The sequence below is a fragment of the Catharus ustulatus genome, chromosome 37, assembly GCF_009819885.2.
Source record: "Catharus ustulatus isolate bCatUst1 chromosome 37, bCatUst1.pri.v2, whole genome shotgun sequence".
Taxonomy (NCBI): Eukaryota; Metazoa; Chordata; class Aves; order Passeriformes; family Turdidae; genus Catharus; species Catharus ustulatus.
Genome location: NC_046257.1, coordinates 1,143,455 through 1,162,851, shown reverse-complemented (window position 1 = coordinate 1,162,851; position 19,397 = coordinate 1,143,455). Strand labels below are relative to the sequence as shown.

At 46.9% G+C, this 19,397-nt stretch overlaps 1 protein-coding gene across 1 annotated transcript in view; it reads left to right on the top strand.

Moving 5' to 3' along the window:
• Nucleotides 1–19,397, top strand: part of CHRNB1 (cholinergic receptor nicotinic beta 1 subunit) — a 35,850-nt gene that overhangs the window by 5,807 nt on the left and 10,646 nt on the right. Inside the window, exons 2-8 of the mRNA XM_042780120.1 lie at nucleotides 2,213–2,334; nucleotides 3,794–3,838; nucleotides 7,078–7,187; nucleotides 9,751–9,859; nucleotides 11,181–11,304; nucleotides 14,130–14,195; nucleotides 15,570–15,755. Coding sequence (XP_042636054.1) covers nucleotides 2,213–2,334; nucleotides 3,794–3,838; nucleotides 7,078–7,187; nucleotides 9,751–9,859; nucleotides 11,181–11,304; nucleotides 14,130–14,195; nucleotides 15,570–15,755 — 762 coding nt within the window. The remainder of the gene's footprint in view (nucleotides 1–2,212; nucleotides 2,335–3,793; nucleotides 3,839–7,077; nucleotides 7,188–9,750; nucleotides 9,860–11,180; nucleotides 11,305–14,129; nucleotides 14,196–15,569; nucleotides 15,756–19,397) is intronic.

Below are 19,397 nucleotides of genomic sequence, written 5' to 3'. Positions count from 1 at the left end.
AAATTCCCCAAATTTATCCCAAAACTTCCCTGGGACCCCTCCCCAAAATCCCCAAAATCCACCCCAAAATCCCCGATATTTATCCCAAAAATCCCCGAAATTTATCCCAAAACTTCCCTGGGGTCCTTCCCCAAATTCCCAAAAATCCCCGGAATTAATCCCAAAAAATTCCCTGAAATTTATCCCAAAACTTCCTCGGGACCCCGCTACTAAAATCCCCGAAATCCCTGGAATTCACCCCAAAAACCTCCCGGGACCCCCTCCCAAAATCTCCAAAATCCCTGGAATTTATCCCAAAAACTTCCCCGGGACCCCTCCCCAAAATCCCCGACATTCACCCCAAAATCCCCCCCGGGACCCTTCCCCCAAAATCCCTGAAATCCCCCAAATTTATCCCAAAAATTCCCCGGGACCCCCCCCCGAAATCTCCGGAATTTATCCCAAAAAATTCCCCGGAATTTATCCCAAAACTTCCTCGGGACCCCCCTACTAAAATCCCCGAAATCCCCAAAATTTATCCCAAAAAATTCCCTAAAATTTATCCCCAAAACTTCCCCGGGACCCCCCCAAAAATCCCCGGAATTTATCCCAAAATTCCCCCGGGACCCCAAACCGTCGGGACCACCCCAAAATTCCCCGAACCTCCCTAAAATCCCCAAATCCCCCCAAACTCCCCCAAATCTCCCAATTTCCCCCCAAATCTCACCCCGAATCCCCCCTAAAATCCCCCAAAATCCCCCTGACCACCCCAAAATTCCAAAAATCCCCCCAAATCCCCCCCAAAACCCCCCTAAAATCCCTAAAATCCCAAAATCCTCCCCAAATCCCCCCGATTTTCCCCAAAATCCCCCAAATCTCCCCAAAAATCCCCCCCAAATCCCCCAAAATCCCCCCTAAAAATCCCCAAAATCCCCCAAATCCCCCCCAAACTCACCCCAAATCCCTCTGAGACCCCCAAAATCTCCCCAAAAATCCCCCAAATCCCCCCGATTTTCCCCAAAATCCCCCAAACCCCCCCAAAACTCCCCCAAACCTACTTCGAGACCCCCAAAACTCCCCCAAATCCCCCCTAAAATCCCCAAATCCTCCCGATTTTCCCCAAAATCCTCCCAAATCCCCCCAAAACTCCCCCAAATCCCCTCTGAGACCCCCAAAATCTCCAAAATCCTCCCCAAACCCCTCCGATTTTCCCCCAAATCCCCTCTGAGACCCCCAAGTCCCCCCCAAAATGCCCCAAAATTCCCCCTGAATCCCCCCTAAAATCCCCAAAATTCCCAAAATCCTCCCCAAAATCCCCCCGATTTTCCCCAAAATCCCCCAAATCCCCCAAAATCCCCCCAAAATCCTCCCAAATCCTCCCCAAATCCCCCTAAAATCCCCAAAACCCTCCCAAAATCCCCCAAATCCCCCCAAATCCCCCCCAAAACTCCCCAAAATCCTCTCTGAGACCCCCCAAACCTCCCCAAAAAATCCCCAAAATTCCCCTGAATCCCCCCAAAATCCTCCCCAAATCCCCTCTGAAACCCCCCAAAAATCCCCAAATTCCCCCCAAATCCCCTCTGAGACCCCCAAAATCCCCCAAAATCCCCCCAAAATCCTCCCAAAATCCCCCCTAAACCCCCAAAATCCTCCCCAAATCCCCCCGATTTTCCCCAAAATCCCCCAAACTCCCCCAAATCCCCTCTGAGACCCCCAAAACCTCCCCAAATCCCCCCTAAAAATCCCCAAATCTCCCCGATTTTCCCCAAAATCCTCCCAGATCCCCCCCAAAAATCCCCAAAATCCTCCCCAAAACTCCCCCAAATCCCCTCTGAGACCCCCATAATCTCCCCAAAATCCCCAAAATCCCCCCAATATCCCCCTGAATCCCCCCAAAATCCCCCCGAAATCCCCTCTGAGACCCCCCAAAAATCCCCAAATCCCCCCTAAAATCCCCAAAACCCCCCAAAAATCCCCCTGAATTCCCCCAAATCCCCCCCAAAACTCCCCAAAATCCTCTCTGAGACCCCCCAAAATCTCCCCAAAATCCCCAAATCCCCCCAAAATCCCCCTGAATCCTCCCAAAATCCCCCAAATCCCCCCTAAAAATCCCCAAAATCCCCCAAATCCCCCCCAAACTCACCCCAAAATCCCCTCTGAGACCCCCAAACTCCCCCCAAATCCCCTCTGAGACCCCCCAAACCCCCAAATCTCACCCCAAATTTCCCCCCAGGTTGGGGCTCCCCCCTCCCGTGGCTCCGGGGCCGGTACCGGGCCGGGGTCCGCCCGGGGGGGGCGGGGGGGGAGCCCGTGCTGGTCACGGTGGGGCTGGAGCTGGCCCAGCTCGTGGGGCTGGTACGGAAATTTGGATTTTTTTGGGGATTTTTTGGGATTTTTGGGGGGATTTTTGGGGACTTTTGGGGATTTTGGGGAGCCCGTGCTGGTCACGGTGGGGCTGGAGCTGGCCCAGCTCGTGGGGCTGGTACGGAAATTTGGGATTTTTTTGGGGGTGTGGGGGGATTTTGGGGATTTTTTGGGATTTTTTTTGGATTTTTTTGGGTTTTTGGTGGATTTTAGGGGGTTTTGGGGAGGATTTGGGGAGTTTTGGGGGGATTTTTGGGGATTTTTTGGGGATTTTTTGGAGATTTTTGGGGATTTTTTTGGATTTTTGGGGGGATTTTTGGGAATTTTTTTGGATTTTTTGGGGGATTTTTTGGGATTTTTTTTTTATTTTTTGGGGATTTTTGGGGGATTTTGGGGATTTTTGGGGATTTTTTGGGATTTTTTTGGGGGATTTTTGGGGGGATTTTTGGGGATTTTTGGGGATTTTGGGGAGCCCGTGCTGGTCACGGTGGGGCTGGAGCTGGCCCAGCTCGTGGGACTGGTACGGAAATTTGGATTTTTGGGGATTTTTTGGGGATTTTGGGGGATTTTTTTGGGATTTATTTGGAGATTTTTGGGGATTTTTGGGGAATTTTTTTTTATTTTTTGGGGATTTTCGGGGATTTTTGGGGATTTTTGGGGATTTTTTTAAATTTTTTTTTATTTTTTGGGGATTTTTGGGGATTTTTTGGGATTTTTTTTGGGATTTTTGGGGGGATTTTTGGGGGATTTTTGGGGATTTTGGGGAGCCCGTGCTGGTCACGGTGGGGCTGGAGCTCGCCCAGCTCGTGGGGCTGGTACGGAAATTTGGGATTTTTGGGGATTTTTTGGGGATTTTTGGGGTGATTTTTGGGGATTTTGGGGGGATTTGGGGGTCTCAGAGGGGATTTTGGGGGGAATTTGGAAGGAATTTGGGGGATTTTAGGGGGGGATTTGGGGATTTTGGGGTGATTTTTAGGGGGATTTTTGGGAATTTTTGGGGGATTTGGGGAGGATTTGGGGATTTTGGGGGATTTTGGGGAAATCTGGGGGATTTTAGGGGTTTCAGAAGGAATTTGGGGGATTTTAGGGGGGATTTGGGGAGATTTTGGGGGGAATTTGGGTATTTCAGGGGATTTGGAAGGAATTTGGGGGGATTTTGGGGGATTTTTGGGGTGGATTTGGGGGAATTTTGGGGATTTTGGGGATTTTTTGGGGTGGTTCGTGTGAAAATTCGGGGATCGGGGGAGGTCGAATTTGGGGACGAATTTTGGGTGAAATTCGGGGGTTTGGAGATTTCTGACCCCAGGAACGCCCAAAAATCCCCCCCAAAAAAAAAATTAAAAAATCCCCCAAAAAATCCCCAAAAAATCCCCAAAAAAATCCCAAAAAATCCCAAAAAAATCCCCAAAAAAATCCCAAAAAATCCCAAAAAAATTCCCCCAACCCTCAGGACGAGAAGAACGAGGAGCTGACGACCAAAGTTTATCTGAACCTGGTGCGGCTTTGGGGCAAATTCGGGGGAATTCGGGAAATTTCGGGGGTTGGGGGCGGATTTTGGGATTTTTGGGGTGAATTTTCGGGATTTTGGGATCGAAATTTCGGGATTTTTGGGGTGAATTCTCGGGAATTTGGGGTTGATTTTGGGGTGAATTTTCGGGATTTTGGGGCTGAAATTTCGGAGATTTTTGGGATGAATTCTCAGGAATTTGGGGTTGATTTTGGGGTGAATTTTCGGGATTTTGGTGTTGGAATTTCGGGATTTTTGGGGTGAATCCTCAGGAATTTGGGGCCGATTTTTGGGGGAATTTTCGGGTTTTTTGGGAGGTTTTTTTGGGGTGAATTTTGGGGTTTTTAGGGATTTCTTTGGGGGGGGGAATTTTCATAAATTTGGGTTTTTTGGGGTGAATTCTCAGGAATTTGGGGCCGATTTTTGGGGTGAATTTTCGGGATTTTGGGGTTGTAATTTCGTGATTTTGGTGTTGGAATTTCGGGATTTTTGGGATGAATTCTCAGGAATTTGGGGTTGATTTTGGGGTGAATTTTCGGGTTTTTTGGGAGGTTTTTTTGGGGTGAATTTTGGGGTTTTTGGGGTTTTTGGGGTGGATTTTGGGGTTTTTAGGGATTTCTTTGGGGGGGGAATTTTCATAAATTCGGGTTTTTTGGGGTGAATTCTCAGGAATTTGGGGCCGATTTTTGGGGTGAATTTTCGGGATTTTGGGGTTGGAATTTCGGGATTTTGGGATCGAAATTTCGGGATTTTTGGGGTGAATTCTCAGGAATTTGGGGTTGATTTTGGGGTGAATTTTTGGGATTTTGGGGTTGGAATTTCGGGATTTTGGAGCTGAATTCTCAGGAATTTGGGGCGGATTTTTGGGCTGAATTTTCGGGTTTTTTGGGAGTTTTTTTTGGGGTGAATTTTCGGGATTTTGGGACTGAAATTTCGGGGTTTTGGGGTCGAAATTTCGGGATTTTTGGGACTGAAATTTTGGGATTTTTGGGGCTGAATCCTCAGGAATTTGGGGCCGATTTTTGGGGTGAATTTGTGGGATTTTGGGGTTGGAATTTTGGGAATTTTTGGGGATGAATCCTCTGGAATTTGGGATTGAATTTCGGGATTTTTGGGATCGAAATTTCGGATTTTTGGGGTGAATTCTCAGGAATTTGGGGTTGATTTTGGGGTGAATTTTTGGGATTTTGGGGTTGTAATTTCGTGATTTTGGTGTTGGAATTTCAGGATTTTTGGGATGAATTCTCAGGAATTTGGGGCCGATTTTTTGGGGTGAATTTTCGGGTTTTTTGGGAGGTTTTTTTGGGGTGAATTTTCGGGATTTTGGGGCCGATTTTTGGGTGAATTTTTGGGTTTTTTGGGAGGATTTTTGGGGTGAATTTTCGGAATTTTGGGGTCGAAATTTCGGAGATTTTTGGGGTGAATTCTCAGGAATTTGGGGCGGATTTTGGGGTGAATTTTTGGGTTTTTTTGGGAGGATTTTTGGGGTGAATTTTCGGGATTTTGGGGCTGAAATTTCGGGATTTTTGGTGCTGAATCCTCAGGAATTTTCGGGTGGGTTTGGTGAATTTTGGGGCGGATTTGGGAGGTTTTGGGGGTGCGAATTTCTGGATTTTTGGGGTGAATTCTCAGGAATTTGGGGCGGATTTTTTGGGGTGAATTTGTGGGAATTTGGGTTGGGAATTTCAGAGATTTTTGGGGCTGAATCCTCAGGAATTTGGGATTGAATTTTGGGGTTTTGGGGCTGAAATTTCGGGATTTTGGGGTCGGAATTTCAGAGATTTTGGGATGAATTCTCGGGAATTTGAGGCGGATTTTTGGGGTGAATTTTCGGGATTTTGGGGTTGAAATTTTTGGGATTTTGGGATCGAAATTTCGGAAATTTTGGGGGTTGAATCCTCTGGAATTTTCGGGTGGAATTTGTGAATTTTGGGGTGAATTTTCGGGGTTTTGGGGTTGTAATTTCGTGATTTTGGTGTTGGAATTTCGGGATTTTTGGGGTGAATCCTCAGGAATTTGGGGCGGATTTTTTGGGGTGAATTTTCGGGTTTTTTGGGAGGTTTTTTTGGTGTGAATTTTCGGGATTTTGGGGCTGAAATTTCGGAGATTTTTGGGGTGAATTTTAGGGAATTTTGGGACTGAAATTTCGGGGTTTTGGGGTGGGAATTTCGGGATTTTTGGGGACGAATCCTCAGGAATTTGGGATTGAATTTCGGGGTTTTGGGATCGAAATTTCGGGATTTTTGGGGCTGAATTCTCAGGAATTTGGGGCGGATTTTGGGGTGAATTTTCGGGATTTGGAGTCGAAATTTCGGAGATTTTTGGGGTGAATCCTCAGGAATTTGGGGCGGATTTTGGGGTGAATTTTCGGGTTTTTTGGGAGGTTTTTTTGGGGTGAATTTTCGGGATTTTGGGACTGAAATTTCGGGATTTTTGGGGATGAATTCTTGGGAATTTGGGATTGAATTTTCGGGGTTTTGGGGCTGAAATTTCGGAGATTTTTGGGATGAATTCTCAGGATTTTGGGGCCGATTTTTGGGGTGAATTTTCGGGTTTTTTGGGAGGTTTTTTTGGGGTGAATTTTGGGGTTTTTGGGGATTTCTTTGGGGGGGGGAATTTTCATAAATTCGGGTTTTTTTTGGGATGAATTCTCGGGAATTTGGGGCCGATTTTTGGGGTGAAATTTCGGGATTTTGGGATTGAAATTTTGGGATTTTTGGGGCTGAATCCTCAGGAATTTTCGGGCGGGTTTGGTGAATTTTGGGGCGGATTTGGGAGGTTTTGGGGTTGGGAATTTCGGGATTTTTTGGGATGAATTCTCGGGAATTTGGGACGATTTTTGGGGTGAATTTTTGGGATTTTAGGGTTGGAATTTTGGGATTTTTGGTGCTGAATCCTCAGGAATTTGGGATTGAATTTTGGGGTTTTGGGGCTGAAATTTCGGGATTTTGGGGTCGGAATTTCAGAGAGTTTGGGATGAATCCTTGGGAATTTGGGGCCGATTTTTGGGGTGAATTTTCGGGGTTTTGGGGGCGGATTTGGTGAATTTTGGGATGGAAATTTCGGGATTTTTTTTATTTTTGAGGGCGGGTCCGGGGGGTTTGGGGTCCGCCCCTCCCCCTGTGACCCCTCTGTGACCCCTGTGACCCCTGTGACCCCTGTGTGACCCCTGTGACCCCTGTGACCCCTCTGTGACCCCTGTGTGACCTCTCTGACCCCTCCCCCAGCGCTGGAGGGACCCCCGGCTCTCCTGGGACCCCCCCGAGCTCGGGGGGGCGGCGGCGCTGCGGGTCCCGGCCGACAACATCTGGCTGCCAGATGTGGGGCTGGACAACAAGTACGGAGAGCTTGGGGGGATTTGGGGAATTTATGGGGAATTTTTGGGATTTTGGGGATTTTTTGGGAATTTTTTGGGAATTTTTTGGGATTTTTTTGGATTTTCTGGGATTTTTTGGGGATTTTTTGGGGATTTTTTGGGGATTTTTTGGGATTTTTTTAAAATTTTTTTTAATTTTTGGGGGATTTTTTTGGGATTTTTTGAGAATATTTTGAGAAATTTATTTTTTTTTTTTTTTTAATTTTGGGGGAATTTTTGGGGATTTTTTTGGGATTTTTTTTGAGATTTTTGGGATTTTTTGGGATTTTTTGGGGGGGTTTTGGGGCGTCTGGGGCACATCTGGCTGCCAGATGTGGGGCTGGACAACAAGTACGGACACGGGGGGAGGGTGGGGAGAATTTGGGAATTTATGGGGAATTTTTGGGGATTTTTTTGGAATTTTTTGGGAATTTTTGGGGAATTTTTTGAGATTTTTTTGGGGATTTTTTTGGGATTTTTTGAGAATATTTTGAGAATTTTTTTGGAATTTTAAAATTTTTTTTTTTTAATTTTGGGGGAATTTTTTGGGAATTTTTTGGAATTTTTTGAGAATTTTTTTGAGATTTTTGGGAGGTTTTTGGGGACACGGGGGGGTTTGGGGATTTGGGAATTTTTTGGGAATTTTTTGGGATTTTTTTGAGAATTTTTTGGGAATTTTTTGGGAATTTTTTGGGATTTTTAGGGATTTTTTTTGAATTTTTAGGAATTTTTTTTTATATTTTGGGGATTTTTGGGGGATTTTTGGCGATTTTTTGGGACTTTTTTGAGGAAATTTTTGGGATTTTTTTGGGATTTTTTGGAGAATTTTTTGGGATTTTTTAAAAATTTTTTTGAATTTTTTGGATTTTTTTTGTTTTTTTATTTTTTGGAGATTTTTTTTTTTTTCTGGGATTTTTTGGGGGGGATTTTTGGTTTTTTTTTGGGGGGGGAATTTTAAGGGAAGGTTTTCAGATTTTTGGGGAATTTTTGAGAATTTTTTGGGGATTTTTTAAAAATTTTTTTGAATTTTTTGGGATTTTTTTAAGGATTTTTTTTTTTCATTTTTTGCTCATTTTGGAACCGTTTTTTCCCAGATTTTTTTTATTTTTTGGGGTAAATTTTTGGGATTTTGGATAATTTTGATTTATTTTGGATTTTTTGTGATTTTTTCCCCAGCAATGACGGGGAGTTCGGGGCGGATTTTGGGGAATTATTTTAATTTTTGATCATTTTGGGGCGGATTTTTTTCGTTTTTTCACGGATTTTTTCGGTTTTTTTTTTATTTTTTGTGGTGAATTTTGGGGATTTTGGGTAATTTTGATTTTTTGTGATTTCCCCCCCAGCAATGACGAGGAGTTCGGGGAGGATTTTGGTGAAATTTTTTTATTTTTGATCATTTTGGGGAGGATTTTTTTCGTTTTTTCACGGATTTTTTTTGGTTTTTTTTTATTTTTTGGGGTGAATTTTGGGTAATTTTGATTTTTTTAAATTTTTTTAAATTTTTTTAAATTTTCTCCCCAGCAATGACGGGGAGTTCGGGGTGTCCCTGGAGGGATTTTGGGGAATTTTTTTATTTTTTGATCATTTTGGGGCGGATTTTTTTCGTTTTTTCACGGATTTTTTCGGGGTTTTTTTTATTTTTTGTGGTGAATTTTTGGGATTTTGGGTAATTTTGATTTTTTTGTGATTTCCTGCCCAGTAATGATGGGGAGTTCAGGGAAGATTTTGGTGAATTATTTTAATTTTTGATCATTTTGGGGCGGATTTTTTTCATTTTTTCACTGATTTTTTCGGGTTTTTTTTTATTTTTTGGGGTGAATTTGTGGGATTTTGGATAATTTTGATTTATTTTGGATTTTTTCCCCAGCAATGACAGGGAGTTCGGGGGTGATTTTGGGGAATTATTTTACTTTTTGATCATTTTGAGGCGGATTTTTTTTGTTTTTTCACTGATTTTTCCAGGTTTTTTTTATTTTTTGGGGTGAATTTTTGGGATTTTGGGTAATTTTGATTTTTTGTGATTTTTTCCCCAGCAATGACGGGGAGTTCGGGGCGGATTTTGGGGAATTATTTTAATTTTTGATCATTTTGGGTCGGATTTTTTTCATTTTTTCACAGATTTTTTCGGGGGTTTTTTTTGTTTTTTGGGGTGAATTTGGGGATTTTGGATAATTTTGAATTTTTTGTGATTTTTTCCCCAGCAATGACGGGGAGTTCGGGGCAGATTTTGGGGAATATTTTTGATTTTTGATCATTTTGGGGCGGATTTTTTTTGTTTTTTCACGGATTTTTTCGGGTTTTTTTTTATTTTTTGGGGTGAATTTTGGGGATTTTGGGTGATTTTGATTTTTTGTGATTTTTTCCCCAGCAATGATGGAGAGTTCAGGGGGGATTTTGGGGAATTATTTTGATTTTTGATCATTTTGGGGCGAATTTTTTTCATTTTTTCACGGATTTTTTTTGTTTTTTTTTATTTTTTGGGGTGAATTTTGTGTAATTTTGATTTTTTTTAATTTTTTTTAAATTTTTTATGATTTTTCCCCAGCAATGACGGGGAGTTCGGGGTGTCCCTCGGCGTCCGCGCCGTTGTCACCTCGGGCGGTGACGTCACCTGGAGACCCCCGGGGCTGTTCCGGAGCCGCTGCCCCATCCGGGTGAGCCCCAAAAATCGGAATTTGGGGGAAATTTGGGGGAAATTTGGGGAATTTGGGGGAATTTGGGATAATTTGGGATTTTTTTGGGATTTTTTGGAATTTTTTGGGGGGAGTTTTGGGGGGTTCTGGGTTGATTTTGGGGGGTTATTTTTATTTTTATGGGATTTTTTGGGGGGAGTTTTGGGGGATTTTGGGAAAAAATTGAGGGAATTTGGGACAATTTGGGATTTTTTGTAATTTTTTGGAATTTTTTGTAATTTTTTGGAATTTTTTTTTAATTTTTGGGGGGAGTTTTGGGGGGTTCTGGGTTGATTTTGGGGATTTTTGAGGATTTTTTAATTATTATTTTTAGGGGATTTGGGGAATTTTGGGAAAATTTTGGGGATTTTGGGACAATTTGGGATTTTTTGGAATTTTTTGGAATTTTTTGTAATTTTGTGGGATTTTTGGGGGGGGAGTTTTGGGGAGTTCTGGATTGATTTTGGGGATTTTTGAGGATTTTTTAAAAATTATTTTTAGGGAATTTTGGGGGGATTTTTGGGGATTTGGGGGCTCCAGGAATTCGGGATTTTTTTGGGGTGAATCCCTGCGATTTCGGGGCTCCCTGACCCCCCATTTTGGGGATTTTTGGGGTGAAATCCTGGGAATTATCTCAATTTTGGGGTTTTTAAAGCGATTTTTGGCGGGATTTTTGGGATTTTTTGGGGATTTCAAGGCTCCAAAATCTCAGGATTTTTTGGGGTGAATCCCCGGGATTTTGGGACTCCCTGATCCCAATTTTGCGGATTTTTTTGGGGTGAAATCCTGGGAATTATCTCGATTTTGAGCGTTTTTAAAGTGATTTTTGTGGCGATTTTTGGGATGATTTTTTGGGATTTTTTTGGGATTTCAGGGCTCCAAAAACCCGGGATTTTTTTGGGGTGAATCCCTGGGATTTTGGGGCTCCCTGACCCCAGTTTTGATTTTATTTTGAGGTGAAATCCTGGGAATTATCTCGATTTTGGGCGTTTTTTAAGGGATTTTTGGGGTGATTTTTTGGGATTTTTTGGGATTTTGGGGCTCCAGGAATTCAGGATTTTTTGGGGTGAATCCCTGCGATTTCGGGGCTCCCTGACCCCCCGATTTTGGGGATTTTTGGGGTGAAATCCTGGGAATTATCTCAATTTTGGGGTTTTTAAAGCGATTTTTGGCGGGATTTTTGGGATTTTTTGGGGATTTTGGGGCTCCAGGAATTCAGGATTTTTTTGGGGTGAATCCCCGGAATTTTGGGGCTCCCTGACCCCCCGATTTTGGGGATTTTTTTGGTGTTTTCGGGTTCCAGGTGTCGCATTTCCCCTTCGATTGGCAGAACTGCTCCCTGAATTTCCGCTCGGGCTCCTACGGCCCCCGGGAGCTGCGGCTGCAGCTGGGGGGGGCTCAGGTGGCGCTGCCCCCCGACTTCCAGGGTGCGTTTGGGGCGAAATCACCAAAATTTGGGATTTTGGGAAAAAAAATTGTGATTTTAGTAAAAAATTTGGTGATTTTAGGGGGTTTTATGGAGATTTTATGGAGATTTTAGGGTGAATTTTGGGGGATTTTGGGGTCCTGGCGCTGCCCCCCGACTTCCAGGGTGGGTTTGGGGAGAAAAACGCCGATTTTGGCATTTTAGAAAAAAAAATTTAGTGATTTTAGTAAAAAATTTGGGGATTTTAGGGGGTTTTAAAGGGATTTTATGGAGATTTTAAGGTGAATTTTGGGGATTTTGGGGCTCAGGTGGTGCTGCCCCCCGACTTCCAGGGTGGGTTTGGGGAGAAATCACCAAAATTTGGGATTTTGGGAAAAAAAATCGTGATTTTAGTAAAAAATTTGGGGATTTTAGGGGGTTTTATGGGGATTTTATGGAGATTTTAAGGTGAATTCTGGGGAATTTTGGGGATTTTGGGGCTCAGGTGGCGCTGCCCCCCGACTTCCAGGGTGGGTTTGGGGTGAAATCATCAATATTTTGGGATTTTGGAAAAAAAAAATTGTGATTTTAGTAAAAAATTTGGGGATTTTAGGGGGTTTTATGGGGATTTTATGGCGATTTTAAGGTGAATTTTGGGGATTTTTGGGGCTCAGGTGGCGCTGCCCCCCGACTTCCAGGGTGGGTTTGGGGTGAAATCATCAAAATTTGGGGTTTTAGAAAAAAAAAATTGTGATTTTAGTAAAAAATTTGGGGATTTTAGGGGGTTTTAAAGGGATTTTATGGCGATTTTAAGGTGAATTTAAGGTGAATTTTGGGGATTTTGGGAATTTTGGGGGTGCAGGTGGCGCTGCCCCCGACTTCCAGGGTGGGTTTGGGGTGAAAAACGCGGATTTTGGGGTTTTAGAAAAAAAAAATTGTGATTTTAGTAAAAAATTTGAGGATTTTAGCAAAAAATTTGGGGATTTTATGGCGATTTTAAGGTGAATTTTGGAAATTTTGGGGGGATTTTGGGGATTTTGGGGCTCAGGTGGCGCTGCCCCCCGACGTCCAGGGTGGGTTTGGGGAGAAATCATCAAAATTTGGGATTTTGGAAAAAAAAATCGTGATTTTAGTAAAAAATTTGGGGATTTTAGGGGGTTTTATGGGGATTTTATGGTGATTTTATGGTGAATTTTGGGGAATTTTGGGGATTTTGGGGCTCAGGTGGCGCAGCCCCTCGACTTCCAGGGTGGGTTTGGGGCGAAAAACGCGGATTTTGGGGTTTTAGAAAAAAAAAAATTGGGGATTTTAGTAAAAAATTTGGGGATTTTAGGGGGTTTTAAAGGGATTTTGTGGGGATTTTATGGCGATTTTAAGGTGAATTTTGGGGATTTTGGGGTCCTGGCGCTGCCCCTCAACCTCCAGGGTGGGTTTGGGGACAAATCTGGAGATTTTGGGGTTTTGGAAAAAAAAAATTGTGATTTTAGTAAAAAATTTGGGGATTTTAGGGGGTTTTAAAGGGATTTTATGGAGATTTTAAGGTGAATTTTGGGGGATTTTTGGGGTCCTCCTCTCTCTCACCTGTCTCACCTGTCCAATCTCACCTGTGTCACCTGTCCCTGTCTCACCTGTCCAATCTCACCTGTCCAATCTCACCTGTCCAATCTCACCTGTCCAATCTCACCTGAGGGGGTCTCACCTGTCCAATCTCACCTGTCCAATCTCACCTGTCCATCTCTCACCTGTCCCATCTCACCTGTCCAATCTCACCTGTCCAATCTCACCTGTCCCATCTCACCTGTCCAATCTCACCTGTCCAATCTCTCACCTGTCCAATCTCTCACCTGTCCAATCTCTCACCTGTCCAATCTCACCTGTCCCTGTCTCACCTGTCCATGTCTCACCTGTCCAATCTCACCTGTCCATCTCTCACCTGTCCAATCTCACCTGTTCAATCTCACCTGTCCAATCTCACCTGTCCAATCTCACCTGTGCAATCTCACCTGTCCATATCACCTGTCCATCTCTCACCTGTCCAATCTCACCTGTCCAATCTCACCTGTCCAATGTCTCACCTGTCCAATCTCACCTGTCCCATCTCACCTGTCCAGTCTCACCTGTGCAATCTCACCTGTCCCACCTGTCTCACCTGTCCAATCCCACCTGTCCAATCTCACCTGTCTCACCTGTCCAATCTCACCTGTCCAATCTCACCTGTCCCTCTCTCACCTGTCTCACCTGTCCAATCTCACCTGTCCATGTCTCACCTGTCCAATCTCACCTGTCCCTGTCCCACCTGTCCCATCTCACCTGTCCATGTCTCACCTGTCCAATCTCACCTGTCCCTGTCCCACCTGTCCAATCTCACCTGTCCAATCTCACCTGTCCATCTCTCACCTGTCTCACCTGTCCAATCTCACCTGTCCATCTCACCTGTCCAATCTCACCTGTCCAATCTCACCTGTCCCATCTCACCTGTCCATCTCTCACCTGTCCCTCTCTCACCTGTCCAATCTCACCTGTCCAGTCTCACCTGTCCATGTCTCACCTGTCCAATCTCACCTGTCCAATCTCACCTGTCCAATCTCACCTGTCCCATCTCACCTGTCCAATCTCTCACCTGTGCAATCTCACCTGTCCAATCTCACCTGTCCAATCCCACCTGTCCCATCTCACCTGTCCAATCTCACCTGTCCATCTCTCACCTGTCCACTCTCACCTGTCCAATCCCACCTGTCCAATCTCACCTGTGCAATCTCACCTGTCCAATCTCACCTGTCCCATCTCACCTGTCTCACCTGTCTCACCTGTCCAATCTCACCTGTCCCACCTGTCTCACCTGTACAGAGAACGGGCAGTGGACCCTGGTTCATCGCTCGGGCAGCACCTGGGGCCCGCCGGGCTCACCTGAGGGCGTCTCACCTGTCCCATCTCACCTGTCTCACCTGTCTCACCTGTCCATGTCTCACCTGTCCAATCTCACCTGTCCAATCTCACCTGTCCATCTCTCACCTGTCTCACCTGTCTCACCTGTCTCACCTGTACAGAGAACGGGCAGTGGACCCTGGTTCATCGCTCTGGCAGCACCTGGGGCCCGCCGGGCTCACCTGAGGGGGTCTCACCTGTCTCACCTGTCTCACCTGTCCAATCTCACCTGTCTCACCTGTCCAATCTCACCTGTCTCACCCTGTCCCACCTGTCTCACCTGTGCAGAGAACGGGCAGTGGACCCTGGTTCATCGCTCGGGCAGCACCTGGGGCCCCCCGGGCTCACCTGAGGGGGTCTCACCTGTCCAATCTCATCTGTCCAATCTCACCTGTCCCATCTCACCTGTCCCATCTCACCTGTCTCACCTGTCCAATCTCACCTGTCCAATCTCACCTGTCCAATCTCACCTGTCCATCTCTCACCTGTCCAATCTCACCTGTCCAATCTCACCTGTCCAATCTCACCTGTCCATCTCTCACCTGTCCAATCTCACCTGTCCAGTCTCACCTGTCCAATCTCACCTGTCCATATCCCACCTGTCCAGTCTCACCTGTCCCATCTCACCTGTCCAATCTCACCTGTCCCTGTCTCACCTGTCCAATCTCACCTGTCCAATCTCACCTGTCCAATCTCACCTGTCCCTGTCTCACCTGTCCAATCTCACCTGTCCAATCTCACCTGTCCAATCTCACCTGTCCAGTCTCACCTGTCCAATCTCACCTGTCCATCTCTCACCTGTCCAATCTCACCTGTCCCTGTCCCACCTGTCCAATCTCACCTGTCCATCTCACCTGTCCAATCTCACCTGTCCCATCTCACCTGTCCAATCTCACCTGTCTCACCTGTCCAATCTCACCTGTCCAATCTCACCTGTCTCACCTGTCTCACCTGTCTCACCTGTACAGGGAACGGGCAGTGGACCCTGGTTCATCGCTCGGGCAGCACCTGGGGCCCGCCGGGCTCACCTGAGGGGGTCTCACCTGTCCAATCTCACCTGTCTCACCTGTCCCATCTCACCTGTCCATCTCTCACCTGTCCAATCTCACCTGTCCATCTCTCACCTGTCCATCTCTCACCTGTCCAATCTCACCTGTCCATGTCTCACCTGTCTCACCTGTCCAATCTCACCTGTCCCATCTCACCTGTCCATCTCTCACCTGTCCAATCTCACCTGTGCAATCTCACCTGTCTCACCTGTCCAATCTCACCTGTCCAATCTCACCTGTCCCTGTCTCACCTGTCTCACCTGTCTCACCTGTCTCACCTGTCTCACCTGTCTCACCTGTCTCACCTGTCCAGAGAACGGGCAGTGGACCCTGGTTCATCGCTCGGGCAGCACCTGGGGCCCGCCGGGCTCACCTGAGGGCGTCTCCTTTCACCTGGTGCTGCGCCGGAAGCCGCTCTTCTACCTGGCCACGGTGCTGGTGCCGTGCGTGCTGATCACGCTGCTGGCCGTGGGCGTGTTCCACCTGCCCCCCGACGCAGGTGAGCTCACCTGGGGACTCCAAAAATCCTAAATATCCTGGTTTGGGGTCTGTCTCACCTGGTTCCACCTGCCCCCCGACGCAGGTGAGCTCACCTGGGATCCCAAAATATCCTGGTTTGGGGTCAGTCACACCTGGTTCCACCTGCCCCCGACGCAGGTGAGCGCACCTGGGATCACAAAAATACCAAAATATCCTGGTTTGGGGTTTGGGGTCAGTCTCACCTGGTGCCACCTGCCCCCAATGCAGGTGAGTTCACCTGGGGACTCCAAAAATACCAAAATATCCTGATTTGGGGTCTGTCCCACCTGGTCACACCTGCTCCCATCGCAGGTGAGCTCACCTGGGATCCCAAAAATCCGGATGTGGGGTCGGTCTCACCTGGTTCCACCTGCCCCCCGACGCAGGTGAGCTCACCTGGGGACCAAAAAATCCTAAAAATCCGGATTTGGGGTTTGGGGTCAGTCACACCTGGTCATACCTGCTCCCCAACGCAGGTGAGCGCACCTGGGATCCCAAAAATCCTAAAAATCAAAATATCCTGGTTTGGGGTCAGTCACACCTGGTTCCACCTGCCCCCCGACGCAGGTGAGCTCACCTGGGATCCCAAAATATCCTGGTTTGGGGTCACACCTGGTTCCACCTGCCCCCAACGCAGGTGAGCTCACCTGAGATCCTAAAAATCCCAAAAATCCTAAAAATCCTGGTTTGGGGTCTGTCACACCTGGTTCCACCTGCCCCCCGACGCAGGTGAGCTTACCTGAGATCCCAAAAATCCCAAATATCCTGATTTGGGGTCAGTCTTACCTGGTTCCACCTGCCCCCCGACGCAGGTGAACTCACCTGGGACTCAAAAAATCCTAAAAATCAAAAAAATCCAACCCCAAAAATCCCAAAATTTGGGGGGATCACAGTCACAGGTGTGGGAGTTTACCTGATTTTGGGGTCAGTCTCACCTGGTCACACCTGCCCCCCGACGCAGGTGAGCTCACCTGGGATCCTAAAAATCCTAAAAATCAAAATATCCTGGTTTGGGGTCTGTCCCACCTGGTCACACCTGCTCCCAGCGCAGGTGAGCTCACCTGGGGACCAAAGATCCTAAAAATCAAAAAAATCCAACCCTAAAAATCCCAAAATTTGGGGGGGATCACAGTCACAGGTGTGGGAGTTTACCTGGATTTGGGGTTGGGTCTCACCTGGTCACACCTGCCCCCCGACGCAGGTGAGCTCACCTGGGGACTCCTAAAATCCCAAAATCCTGGTTTGGGGTCTGTCTCACCTGGTTCCACCTGCCCCCCGACGCAGGTGAGCGCACCTGGGATCCCAAAATATCCTGGTTTGGGGTCACACCTGGTTCCACCTGCCCCCCGACGCAGGTGAGCTCACCTGAGATCCTAAAAATCCTAAAAATCCTAAAAATCAAAAAATCCAACCCCAAAAATCCCCAAAATCCCGAATTCCAACCCAAAATCCAACCCAAAATTTGGGGGGATCACAGTCACAGGTGTGGGAGTTTACCTGGATTTGGGGTTGGGTCTCACCTGGACACACCTGCCCCCCAACGCAGGTGAGCTCACCTGAGATCCCAAAAAATCCTAAAAATCCCAAAAATCCTAAAAATCCGGATTTGGGGTCGATCTCACCTGGTTCCACCTGCCCCCCGACGCAGGTGAGCGCACCTGAGATCCAAAAAATCCTAAAAATCCTGATTTGGGGTCAGTCACACCTGGTTCCACCTGCCCCCCGACACAGGTGAGCTCACCTGGGGACCAAAGATCCTAAAAATCAAAAAAATCCAACCCCAAAAATCCCAAAATTTGGGGGGATCACAGTCACAGGTGTGGGAGTTTACCTGAATTTGGGGTTGGGTCTCACCTGGTCACACCTGTCCCCCGACGCAGGTGAGCTCACCTGGGATCCCAAAAAAATCCTAAAAATCAAAATATCGTGATTTGGGGTCTGTCTCACCTGGTTCCACCTGCCCCCGACGCAGGTGAGCTCACCTGAGATCCTAAAAATCCTGATTTGGGGTTTGGGGTCTGTCACACCTGGTCACACCTGCCCCCCGACGCAGGTGAGCGCACCTGAGATCCCCAAAAATCCTAAAAATCCCAAAAATCCTAAAAATCCGGATTTGGGGTTTGGGGTCAGTCACACCTGGTTCCACCTGCCCCCGACACAGGTGAGCGCACCTGGGGACTCCAAAAATACCAAAAAATCCTGATTTGGGGTTTGGGGTCTGTCACACCTGGTCATACCTGTCCCCCAACGCAGGTGAGCTCACCTGGGGAATCCAAAAAATCCTAAAAATCCTAAAAATCCGGATTTGGGGTCAGTCTCACCTGGTCACACCTGCCCCCCGACGCAGGTGAGCGCACCTGGGGAATCCAAAAATACCAAAATATCCTGATTTGGGGTCTGTCCCACCTGGTTCCACCTGCCCCCCGACGCAGGTGAGCTCACCTGGGATCCCAAAAAAATCCTAAAAATCAAAATATCCTGATTTGGGGTCTGTCTCACCTGGTCACACCTGCCCCCCGACGCAGGTGAGCTCACCTGGGGACTCCAAAAATACCAAAATATCCTGATTTGGGGTTTGGGGTCAGTCACACCTGGTTCCACCTGCCCCCCGACACAGGTGAGCTCACCTGGGGACTCCAAAAATCCCAAATATCCTGATTTGGGGTCTGTCTCACCTGGTTCCACCTGCCCCCGACGCAGGTGAGCTCACCTGGGGAATCCAAAATATCCTAAAAATCCCAAAAATCCTAAAAATACGGATTTGGGGTCTGTCTCACCTGATTCCACCTGCCCCCCGACGCAGGTGAGCTCACCTGGGATCCAAAAAAATCCTAGAAATCCTAAAATCCCAAATTCCAAAACCAAAAATCCCCAAAATCCCGAATTCCAACCCAAAATCCAACCCAAAATTTGGGGGGATCAGAGTCACAGGTGTGGGAGTTTACCTGAATTTGGGGTTTGTCTCACCTGGTTCCACCTGCTCCCAATGCAGGTGAGCTCACCTGAGATCACAAAATATCCTAAAAATCCTAAAAATCCTGGTTTGGGGTCAGTCTCACCTGGTTCCACCTGCCCCCCGACGCAGGTGAGCTCACCTGGGATCCCAAAAAAATCCTAAAAATCAAAATATCCTGGTTTGGGGTCTGTCACACCTGGTTCCACCTGACCCCGACGCAGGTGAGCTCACCTGAGATCCAAAAAATCCTAAAAATCCTGATTTGGGGTCAGTCACACCTGGTTCCACCTGCCCCCCGACGCAGGTGAGCTCACCTGAGATCCCTAAAAATCCCAAAAAATCCTAAAAATCCAACCCCAAAAATCCCGAATTCCAGTCCCAAAAATCCCAAAATCCGGGGGCAATCACAGTCACAGGTGTGGGAGTTTACCTGAATTTGGGGTTGGGTCTCACCTGGTTCCACCTGCCCCCGACACAGGTGAGCTCACCTGGGATCCCAAAAATCCTAAAAATCCCAAAAATCCCAAAATCCAGTCCCACCCTGACCATGTTCCTGCTGCTCCTGTCCCACCTGTGTCACTGTTACCTGTCCAGGTGTGTGGACCTCACCTGTGTCTCACCTGTCCAGGTGAGAAGATGTCGCTGTCCCTGTTCGCTCTCCTCACC